The sequence below is a fragment of the Scylla paramamosain genome, chromosome 12 (assembly GCF_035594125.1).
Source record: "Scylla paramamosain isolate STU-SP2022 chromosome 12, ASM3559412v1, whole genome shotgun sequence".
Lineage (NCBI taxonomy): Eukaryota > Metazoa > Arthropoda > Malacostraca > Decapoda > Portunidae > Scylla > Scylla paramamosain.
The window spans coordinates 7,430,795-7,443,303 of record NC_087162.1 but is presented as its reverse complement, the minus strand read 5'-3'; the positions used below and the strand labels follow the sequence as shown (position 1 = coordinate 7,443,303).

Below are 12,509 nucleotides of genomic sequence, written 5' to 3'. Positions count from 1 at the left end.
TCAAAGCTTTGTGCCAGGGTCTATCAAAAGCTTTTGATATGTCTAAAGCAACAGCAAAAGTTTCACCAAAATCCCTAAAAGAGGATGACCAAGACTCAGTAAGGAAAGCCAAAAGATCACCAGTAGAGCAGCCTTGATGGAACCCATACTGGAGACCAGATAGAAGTTTTTAGAGATAGATGTGATAGCAGTGGTGCCATGTGGATGAAGTGAAGGAGGGAAAGAAAATGCAAAGTTATTGGAGATGTATTTTTGGCTAGATGCAAGTCACAATGGGAGTTAGATCTTGAAAGATTTTGACACTCTGTTAATGAAGAAGTTTTTGGCTAGTTGGAGAACAGATTTGGCATGGTTCCAGGCAGAAATATAAAGTGCATAAGATTCTTGTGATGGAAGGCTCAAGTACCTTTTGTGGGCCACCTCTCTATCATGTATAGCACAAGAACAGGCTGTGTTAAACCAAGGTTTGGAAGGTTTAGGTAGAGAAAAAGAGTGAGGAATGTACGCCAGCATGCCAGACACAATCAACTCTGTTATGCGCTCAGCACACAGAGGTGGGTCTCTGACATGGAAGCAGTGGTCATTCCAAGGAAAATTAGCAAAATACCTCTTTAGGTCCCCCCAACTAGTAGAGGCAAAACACCAGAGGTACCTCTGCTTAGGGGGATCCTTAGGAGGGATGTGTATGTGAGGTTTCTTTTCAAAAGCTACGGCAAAGATCATAGAGACTAAGGCCATATGTGGTGTAGATGATCTGCTGGGGCCAAGTGGCAGACTGTGATGATTGATGGAATATGATGGAGGTCTGAAACCAAGGAGCACCCTTTCAAAGAAAAGGGGTACAGTAGGTAATGGAGTGGAGTAGATGACCAGAGGCTTAACAGTAGACCTAGGTGAAGCCTAACAGAGAGCATGGTATAGTTGAGTTCATTCTTTCATTTAATCTTTTTGGTACCTACCCCATATAACAGACTTGTTCCATTTTATCTTTCCTTCCCATATCCTAATTGCCTTTATGCAACCTCTTTTGTTCCAGATTCTTTGGATGATATTTTCAAAAATATTGCACATTACACTAACTAGTAATACATCTGCACTTTAATACATCTTGTTTGCCTCATTTTTAAAATAATGCATTACATTTGCTCTTTTTAATTTTGGTAATTGTATTATGGTATATATATGGAAGGAAAGCAGCTCAGGCAATCATTAGGGGTAAGATTGAGAAGTGGGAGGGAGAGCAGGCTAGGAATCTTAACAACATGCCATGGAGAGAAAGAGAAAAGGAAGCATGGAGATGATTAAGGAGGAACTTGGGTGGGCTGGCAACACTCCAGGGGGTGAAGCTGAAGGTGGATGGCAGGGAGGCAAGCAGCGAGGAGGAAGTGGTGCCCATAGTGGAGGAGTATTGGTGCAGGTTTATTTGGCAGGAGGAGGAAGAGGAAGCAGGAAATATGTCCATTTACAGTAATAAATCTAGGGGGATGGAAGATGTTGAGAAAGAGGAGCAAGACAGCTTTAGCAGTGAGAGCCATCAAGACAGGGAAAGCAGGCGGGACAGATAGCATCATAGGTGAGTTCATGTACGGTGGGGAAGCATTAAGACAGGCACTAACTGGGCTGTTCAGGAAAACATCAGAGATAGGGGAGGTGCCTCAAGATTGGAACAGGAGCAGAATTACACTCATACACAAGGAAGGAGGAAAGCCAAGGGAGGATGTAGGTAATTACAGGCCTATGGTGATGGTAAACATATTAGAAAAGGCATTTGGTTGGGTGATTAATAATAAATTGAAGACTTGGATAGAGGAGAATAAGGTGCTTGGAGAGGAGCAGTGGTTTTAGCCAGGGTAGAGGTGGATTAGAAAATGTGCTAGTTATGAAGGAAATTATTGAAAGAAATATAAAGCTAAGGAAGGAGCCGTACTTGGTTTTCTTAGATATAGAGAAGGCCCATGATAGGGTAGACAGGAGCAAACTGCTGACGTTACTTGCATGCAGAGGGGTGGACAGGAATGTAGTGCAAGTAATTAGGAAGCTGTATGAGGATAATGAGGTGAAGTTCATGTTAGGAGACATTAGTACAGGTTGGATGAGAAATTATATTGGAGTACAGCAGGAGTGTGTGATATCTCCAGCCTTATTTAATATTTACATAGAGGAGTTGATAAAAAGGATCAGGGTGTCAGGGAAGGGTGTTAAAAGTTGGGGATAGGAGATTAGGATGTCTAGCCTATGCCAGTGACATAGAGCTGATGACAGAGTGTAAGGAGGACATGGTGGAGCTGTTGTGGGTAGCCAGTGCATATGGACGAGTGGGGTGTTAAGTATAGCTACAGGAAATGTGAGGTGATGGAGTTTAACAGTGAAGTAAAGGGACAGTGGGTATTAGGAAACAGCATACTAGAGGTGGTGAAGAGGTACACTTACTTGGGGCTAGAGATAAGCAAAAAAGGAATAGGAGGTGAAAACAGATGAAAACAAATGAAGGAAAAGCCAGGAAGATGACAGGAATGATAATGAATGCAGAGAGTAGGATAGTCAACAAGTATGAGGTAGGCAGAAGTTTATGGAAGGGAATGGCAGTACCTTACTGCTTGTATGGGTCTGAAATTACCTACTACCAGGAGGGAGACTTAATAAGATTAGAGAAGACCCAGAATATAGTAGGTAGGTGGGAGTTAGGTGTTCCACACAGCACAGCAGTAGAAGCTGTTAGATGAGAGATGGGCTGGAGCACCTTCAGAGAGAGAATGATTAAAGGGAGCTGAGCTTTTTGAAGAAGATAGAAGGATTTGGTGAGGATAGGTGAGTAAAACAGGTAGTGAGGGAAAACTCTATTAGATCTTCATGGAGTAGGAAAATGGATAGGTGGAAAAGGAGGGAAAATCTTGATGAGGAAAAGGATAGAAAAAGATGGTTTAGTTAGATGGCAGACAGGGATAGAAACACAGTCTACATTAAAGTGGTAAAAGTGGAAGGAGAAACCTGAGGCGCTCCACTTGCACATAGGAGACTGGGGCAAGAAGTTGTTTGTGAAGGCAAGGACAGGGACACTGGAGGTGAAGGCAAGGAACAGGATTGAGCTGGACCAGGGATATAACACATGTAGAGGGGAGAGGGAGACTGGAACATTTCCTGGTTGAGTGTGCCAAGTATGAAGAAGAGAGAGACAGGTTGATAGGCTCCGTAACTGAAATCATAAGAGAAGATGAGTGGAGTAGGAGATTAGAGGAGGAGGACAGTGGATTCCTCAAAGTGCTGGGCCTATATCAAGGGGAGAGAGAGAGAGAGAGAGAGAGAGAGAGAGGATATTAGGGGTGATGAAAGAGGAAATGTAACATGTTACATATGTAGTTTTTGTTCCCTGTGCTGTGCTCACTGCTCTCCTTCTACAGGTAGTGGATGGACCAGAGCATAACACCAAAGGGAAGGAGGACCTATCAAGCGATAAAAAGTGAGAGGTCACAAGAAGAGGAAGGAGTAATTCCAAGCCATCTGTTACACTCTTGATGACCCCCAACCCTATCATTATTGCACAACTGCATTTTTTTTTTCAGTAGCTTTTCCCAGCAGCAAGATGTCTAGGTGTTATGATCACCTTCATTTTGGCAGTAAATGGGTTGCTCCTCTGTGACCCTCTGTAAGGCTTCCTCACTAGATCAGTCTAAACAGTATCTCCTGATGGGTTCTGTTTCACTAAGTTCATTCATTACATCCTTTCAGTAGTCAATTTTTGACTACTGCTCTAATTAACCCTTTTATGGGGCTGGCATTTCATTTTTTTTTTTATTGGATTTTTGTTGCCCTTGGCCAGTGTCCCTCCTACATAAAAAAGAAAAAAAAAAGCTGGAGAAGTTGTGAAGCAGAAATCTTGGTTGTGGTAGCATCTGTCATAAGCCATTAAGACAGTGTAGACTGGTGTCTGGGAATGGATTAATCCATTTTACATTGATTCCTGTGGGGAAAATAGTTTTGGTTTTCAAACATTTTGGATTTTGAATGGCATTCAGGAATGAATTAAGTTTGAGAACCGAGGTTACACTGTATATATATATATATATATATATATATATATATATATATATATATATATATATATATATATATATATATATATATATATATATATATATATATATATATATATATATATATACTAGTCAAGGAGAATTATACTAGTTGGTGATGCTGTGTAAATAAGCAGTGTTTTGTAGTCCTACAACTCTCTCTGTCACTGACACACACCATGTATTGTAGTGGTTAACACACCCAATCCCAAGTGCAGCAAGGCAAATTGGTGAGCCTCAGTGTGTAGCCCCTGTTCACCTAGCAGCCAGTAGGTGTGAAATGTAACCAGAGGGGTTGTGACCTTGTTGTCCCAGTAAATGATGTGTGAGTAGTCTCAATCCTATCCAAAAATTGGTCAGTACAAGCTCTGAGCTCTTTCCATAGAGGAATGGCTAGCTGGGTGATCAGCAGATGACAGTAGGTGAAAAACACACACACACACACACACACGCACACACACACACACACACACACACGTGTGGAGTAAAATAGCATAATAATAAGGGGGATAGGAGGATAACGAGGAAGTGTGGCAGGGGGGGGGATTATGGGAAGTCTTGGTGTGAAAACATGAAATTGGCAAATTGTTTGAGATGTTGGATGTCAGGAAAGCATTGGGGCCTGATGGAGTGTCAGGTTGGACACTAAAGGAATGTAGGTGGAGCCAATTTGGGACATGATTAACAGCTCACTGATAGGGGAAGAGTACCAAGGGAGTGGAAGAGAGCAAATATAATGCCAATACACAAAGGAGAAAAGAGGACTGATCCACTAAATTATATACCGGTGTCACTAACTAGTGTTGTGGGCAAGATCTGTGAAATAGCAATCAAAGAAATGTGGATGAAATATTTGGAAAAGAATGAAGTTATAACAAATAGCCAATTTGGTTTCAGAAAAGGAAGGTCATGTGTGACAAATTTACTAAGTTTCTATACAGGAGTAATGGATGAAGTACAAAACAGAGATGAGTAGGTAGATGCAGTGTACTTGAACATTAAAAAAAGCTTTTGATAAAGTTCTGCATAGAAGACTATTGTGGAAGATGGAGCATATAGGAGAACTGAGAGGGACAGTGCTAAAATGAATGAGACTACTTAAAGGATAGAGAAGTGAGAACTGTGATCAGGTACACCTATTTAAGTTGGAGTAATGTAACAAGCGGAGTACCACAGGGGTCATTGTTAACACACATAATGTTCCAAATATGCATCAATGATATGTAGGAGGGTTTGACCAGTTATATTAATTTGTTTGCTGATTATGCAGAGTTGTTAAGAGTAATAAAAAGCCATGTTGATTGTATGGAGTTGCAAAGAGATACTGACAAGATTTATGGGTGCAAGAGTAATAAAAAGCCATGTTGATTGTATGGAGTTGCAAAGAGATACTGACAAGATTTATGGGTGCAGCAAGAAGTGGAAATTGGAATTCAATGTTAAGAAATGCCATGTGATGAAAATGGGAGAGTAAAAGAAGACCTGCATGGGATTGTGAAATGGAGGAGGAAGTAATAATGAAGAGCAAGGAGGAGAAAGACCTAGGAGTGGTTTTTCAAGATACCCTGACCACAGAACAGCATATCAGTGAGATATTTAGTTCGACTTACAGGATGTTAACAATTAGGATGGCATTCCATTACATAGATAAGACTATGATGAAAAATTATAGCCACTATGCTATGTCCCAGGCTGGAATATGCAGCAGTGGTGTGGTCTCTGCATATGAAGAAAGATATAAAGAAGTTGTAAAGAATTCAGAGGGCAGCTACAAGGATGGTACCGGAGCTGAAAGACCTAACGTACGAAGAGAGATTGAAGGAAATGGGACTGCCAACTTTGCAGATTAAAAAAAAAGAGGAGATCTAATAACAATGTATAAAATAGTTAACCACATTGAGAAGATAGTTCAGTACGACCTGGTGTTGCTGGAAGAAGATGAAGCTGGATGGATGAGAGGGCACTCAAAGATCAGGAAGAGTCAGTGTTTGAGGAACATCAAGAAGTACAGTTTTCCACAGAACTGTGGATATCTGGAATGGCCTAAATAAAGAGATTGTTACAGCACCAAACATGCATAAAGTTAAGGAAATGCTGGATAAAATATTGATATAGAGACAGGACAGTATGAGCCCTGCTCGAACCCTGTATTATACTAGATAAATACAAATAGGTAAACACACACACACACACACACACACACTGCAAGTATAAAGCTGATAATCATGATCTCAGCATATGATTCTCAAGATTTGTGAATCAGATGCACACACACAGTTCAATTTTTTCTATTGTGTTGTATGCCATAGAATTTCATTTTCATTATGCAGGACATAACAAAATCACTAATGTACCTGCTTCAGAATCAATTGTCCATTACAATGGAGAATTATTGCATCATTTTTACGATCTTTTTTATTTCCTCTATTCCTTAAAGGAAATGAAAACATTGTTTTCTATTGAGGATAGAAAATAGATGTCATAGAAAATAAAGACCGATAAAATATATCGTCAAATAGAAAAAAGTTAATTAAAAAAGGATGATGGATAAATATATGGATGATGTAACATTTATCTATTGCTTGTAAACTGTCACTTTCAAAACACCTTTCAGTGGGAACAGAACATTCACTCGTATTATAAGAGTGGGTTATCACTTGGTCCCAGATTGTGCATTAACATCTACACAATGCATAGGAAGGTCACATAACACTCATCTTTATATCCTGGATTAATTTTCCTTTCCTTTTTAAAAAAAAAATTCAAATATGATGCCACAGGAACAAAATTCAAATTAACAATTATTTTTTACATTTTTAGTTTTTTTTAATTTTGGTTTTGTTTTTACATAAAGAATTAAAGAAATTTACTGTACACCTTCTGTGAAAACAGGTAATATTTATAATAAATAACAGACAGGTGTGAAGTGTAAGGTAATTGCATATTTACACCCATATCAATAATCACTAAAAATTACTCACTACTCCAAACCACAGCCATAGTTTGCCAGAACAGAGTTAATACATAATTTGTTTTTATAAAATCATATGTACATACATGAGGTCAGCTCAAAACGTACTCAACTTCAGATAGAAGGCACAAAAAGTGGCTCACTTACTGGGTCTAATCCTAATGTACTTCAAAGTTTATTCTTTGACTCCACACACTTAGCCTATTGGTCCCTCCATTGTTGGAAACCTTTGTGAAGGTCATGCTTTGGAATGGCTGCCAAAGTGTGCCATCACATTTCTGCATGATGTCTTCCTAACTCAAAAATCAGGATCCTATCAGAACATCTTAAGGTATCACAAGGAGATATCTTACGATGGAAGCCTGGAAGATAAGCAGCCTGGTGAATCTGAAGAATTCAGTGTTTGGCCAAGAAATTCTATATCAGGTGCAAACAATGCAACTCAGCACAAGAACCTCAAGCTGTGTTATTCAGAGCTGTCTCACAACACTATCCTAGCCCATTCTCTGCACCTAACCCAGGATTTCTTTGCCAAATGGCAAATTTCTCAGGTTTGCTAAGTTGCTTACACTCCTGACATGGCTCCTTGTATTTCTGGCAGTTTCCTAACCTTGAGATGCATATGTAAAGACAATGCTGAAGATGAGAGTGCACTTAGAAGAGAACTTCCAGAAATGCTACAAGTAATAAAAGGGCCTACAAACCAAGTGTGTGGAGTACCAAAAGGCACACATTGAAGGACATTGAGTTAGAACAAAGAAAAATTCCTCTTTTTCTGCTTTGGACTATGGTCAGATACTTTTGAATAGACCTTGTGTGTGTGTGTGTGTGTGTGTGTGTGTGTGTGTATATATATATATATATATATATATATATATATATATATATATATATATATATATATATATATATATATATATATATATATATATATATATATATATATATATATATATATATATATATATATATAAAATTTATAAAATACTGTAAATAGAACTTTAAGCAAGACATTTTCTATATCATTCAGGGTTAATATATGGAGTTCTTACAAAACAAATAATTAATATATAGTACAAATATATGATGTCAAAACAAATAATACTAACTGAAAAAAATATTGCTATACTTCAACAAAACAGTCAACAAAACAGTCAAAACAAATCTTTTGCAAGTATTTTAAACAATTATAATTTGTACTCCAGTCAAAACCAGACTCTGTCTGCACTTCAAGATGAGAAATGCACACACACACACACACACACACACACACACACACACACACACACACACACACACACACACACACACACATTTGCACAAATTACTGGTACTTGAACAATGTAAGCATATGCATAAATTTAGTAAAATAATTCATGATAAAAATACAAAGCAACATCAATCCTGGTCTCTTCTCCACTTAGTATAAGAACAATAAGATACATTATGACATTAATGATGTCATGTGTAATTATCAACAAACCATTACTGCATTTACAATTACTAATTTACAGCTGTAATTAAAAATTGGACAACATGACTGACACTAATTAAACAGTAATAATAAAGAAAATTCCTATGAATATATGCTTTTTTCACTCTTTCTGTATAAGTTCTAGATAAGAAATTCAATACCACCACTAATTTCTGGTTCTCTCACGTCCCATTCACAAGGCTCAGGTGTGTAGTGTCAGTGGTATCACAGGCCTCGCCTGCTGGAGAGGATGGAGGATGCAGGAGTTGAGCATATTGCAGGAGTACTTCTCTGAGGGAACGCCACAACTGGGGAGAGCTAGTGCTGCTGGCCCCTCCAACTTCAACCAAGTGAGGGTATAGTCCTATCAGTTGTGTCCAAGTCATGCTGTCCACTGAAATGAAAGGAAACCATTATTCATTGATGAGAAAGTCATACATCTGTGCTAGACATCATTTTTACTATTAGTACATTTCAAAACATGAGTTTCGAATGTTTTGAAAGGTTTGTTTAGTCAGTAATATGCAAGATTAGAGTTGAAGCAACTACAAAGATCTGATGATATTTCTGAAACTTACAGGAACAGCTGTACTGGGAACAAGAAAAAGGGCAAGTGGTGACAAAAATTTTCTGAACTGCAAGTACCAACACTTACAGGTTTAGATGCACAAGGAGCAGGAAAAGAAAGCCAAGGTTTTTATAAATTAATGAAGATAGCCATAGCCATATTGACAGTAATTGGGTGACACCATCACTGTAGGCCAGCAGGCTCTTGTGTGAGAAGAGTTGACAGTTAACTTCTCAAGCACAGCTTCACTTTCTACACCAGATTGGTCATTTAGGTCAGTACTGTTTGACACAGTAATGATTGCATGTTTGTGCTTTTGGATACTTAACAAGTTCTTGTTGAGTCAAACTAATGGTTGCTGTTGCTCTCTCTGTAGCCTAAGGCCACAGCAGCCCTTGAGACTGAGAATGCAAGAGTGAAAGAGAGCAGCCAGGGGAATTCTATTGGCTGTATTGGGAGCAATTTAAGGGAGGAGCCACCAATGTAATGAGGCTCATAGAGAGAGAAGTTTGTATATTATCTGCCACTGATACACTAGTTTACTAAGCCATTTATTTTATTTCATTTTTTTATTTATTTTTAATTTTAATTTTTTTTTAATTAATTTTTTTTTTTTTATGTAAGATTGTCACTGGCCAAGAGAAACAAAACTGGATGAAATAAAAAAAAAAATCCCACTTAAGCATAAGTCCCAAAAGAGACATCAAGAGAATATTCGAAAATTGAAGGGTGTCTTGAAACCTCCCTCTTGAAAGAGTTCAAGTCACAGGAAGGAAGAAATACAGAAGCAGACAGGGAGTTCCAGAGTTTATCAGAGAAAGGGATGAATGATTGAGAATATTGGTTAACTCTTGCATTAGAGAAGAGGACAGAATAGGGATGAGAGAAAGAAGAGTCTTGTGCAGCAAGGCCGCAGAGAGGAGAGACATGCATTAAGCAAGATCAGAACAGCAGTTAGCATGAAAATAGTGGTAGATGGCAAACATTGTAGTGATGATAAAAAGGCTGAAGACAATGACAGTCAGTTAAAGGAGAGGAATTGATAAAACAAAAAGCTTTTGATTCCACCTTGTCTAAAATAGCATTATGAATGGAACCCCCCATGGACATGAAGCATACTCTATACATGGATGAATAAGGGCCCTGGACAGAGTTAGTAGCTGGGGGAGGGGGGTCAAAAAAAATTGGAGATGACTCCGGATCCTTAACTTCATAGAAACTGTTTTGACCACAGATGATATGAGAAGTTTCCAGTTTAGATTATAAGTAAATGACAGACCAAGGATGTTAAGTGTTGGCCAGTGAGGGCATGGAAAACATTACTGCGAAGGATTTTAATGGGTAGCATGAAGTAATGAGAGGGAGGAACAAGCCCTGAAGCATTCAAGACAGAGTTTTTAGCAAAGGTCTGAGTGAAGAGTTCAGCTTTAGAAATAGATGAGACAGCAGTGATGCCATCAGTAGTCACTCTGATGTTTCTGGGATGATGGCCCACTGGAGGGACAGTAGCGCTCTTCCTGCCAGAAGCCCAGCAGGTTCATGGCTTTAACCCTAGAGAACTAATCTCGGGTGTGAGACACCCAGGGCTAGCGAAGTCACACTGATCACGTGATGTTCCCATGTGACAACCACCCTGTACTTTTCAGTACCTTTAGTGTTTCACAAACTCAGACAAAGGCGAGTCACATTTCTCCGCTGTGCACACCGGTTTTATCCATAAATTACCATTCGGGTGCCTTACATCCGAGTTTAGTGCTCCTGTTTTATTTACAGATCGGGTTTCTAACACCCTAGTTTAGTTATGGTCTCTGAGAGTAGAGCTAATCCACCTGGAAGAAAAACTACAAAAGAAGAAGGAAATCTGCAGTTTAGTTTTTTTTTAAATGAATATTTTTCTAATTTTTTTTTTTTTTTTTCAATTTTCATATATTTTTTAAAATTCACTGAAAAATGTAATTAAGGGAAAAGTAATAAATAATAGGTCTAGGTATTAGTTATATACTGAAAATTAAGTGTTTACTTTAATAAATCTGTGTATTTGGTATGGTTTTTCAATTTTCCAAAATGGGTGTGAGAAACCCAAGTTTAGTGATAGTGTAACTAGGAAACAACTTTAGTGATCTAGGGTTAATTAAGAGGTACATGGTATGGATGCGGTACCAATCCACTCCCCCTGGCCTGAGGGGCAGGCATAGAGTCCCCGTGTCCTTACTGAAGCTGAGAGGCACTCTCGCAAAAGGTGTTACGTCTGATAATAATGTTTCGTACTACGATGGGCCTTGTGGAAAGTAGCCAACCGCCTGGTCTGAGGGTGGTGTCCTCAGCCGGAATCCTATTGGGTGAGAGCCTGGTAGGTAGGTTTCGCATTGCCTATGCTGTCTTAGGACGGTATATGTGAGTAGTGCTGGTTTTAACCCGCTACCCTGTCATTCTTCCCCAAAAGGGGATTGTTCTGCCTAGTACCAATGCTTCTTGTCCAAGCACAGTAACGGCAGTCAGACAAAGAATGACTTCCCCTGTTGTTCCCCTTGGGGGGGAACGACAGGGTAGCAAGTTGAAAACCAGCACTACTCATACCTACTGTCCTAAGATGGCATAGGCGATGCAAAACCTACCTACCAGGCTCTCACCTGATAGGATTCCACCTGAGGACGCCAACCTCAGACCAGGCAGTTGGCTACCTTCCATAAGGCCCGCTGCAGTATGAAACATTATTAGCAGACATAACACCTTCTGTGAGAGTGCCTCTGACCTTCAGAACGGACACAGAGGCTCTATGCCCACCCCTCAGGCCAGGGAAGGGGGATTGGTACTGCATCTGCACCATGTACCATGGACACGCTGGGCTTCTGGCAGGAAGAGCACTACCGTCCCTCCAGCAGGCAGTCATCCTGAAAACACCAGAGTGACTACTGTAGCCCAAGCTAAGTGGGTTTGGCACTGGACTCAGCAAATCACCCCGATGTCCCCCACCCAAATAAGATAGAGAACCCAAAAGAGCTGGACGACTCCAGATCAGTGAGGCTGTTCTGGGAAATGAAGCCTGGCAGAACCCCATTGCTCTATGAACGTTTGATAAGGGAGGATGGAATATTGTCCATCTCCCCACCTCACATTCATCTTGTGGGGAAAGCACTTAAGCCAGAGGACCAACCCTGAACCTCATGAACAGGTTTGTTCCTCCATTACCAGTGGGTGCCATGTGGAGGCATACTTCCACTGTAAGTCTCAAATAGAGTTTTCACATCACTCAGGGAGTCATGGCATGACACCATCCTGGGCCCTACAGGAGAAGGCAAAGTTATTGAAGATGTTTTGGTGCAGGGGGAGTTAGATCTTAAAAGATTTTGACACTTTCTATTAATGAAGGAGTTTTTGGCTAGTTGAACAACAGACTTGGCATGTTTCTGGGCAGAAATATAAAGT

At 39.7% G+C, this 12,509-nt stretch overlaps 1 protein-coding gene across 5 annotated transcripts in view; it reads right to left on the bottom strand.

Moving 5' to 3' along the window:
• Window positions 1-6,628: 6,628 nt before the first annotated feature.
• Window positions 6,629-12,509, bottom strand: part of LOC135105647 (protein MON2 homolog) — a 62,885-nt gene continuing 57,004 nt past the window's right edge. For all 5 annotated transcript variants that reach the window (XM_064014014.1, XM_064014012.1, XM_064014011.1 and 2 more), the window contains one exon: window positions 6,629-8,909. In XM_064014014.1, the coding sequence (XP_063870084.1) occupies window positions 8,698-8,909 (212 nt within the window). In that variant the 3' untranslated portion in view covers window positions 6,629-8,697. The remainder of the gene's footprint in view (window positions 8,910-12,509) is intronic.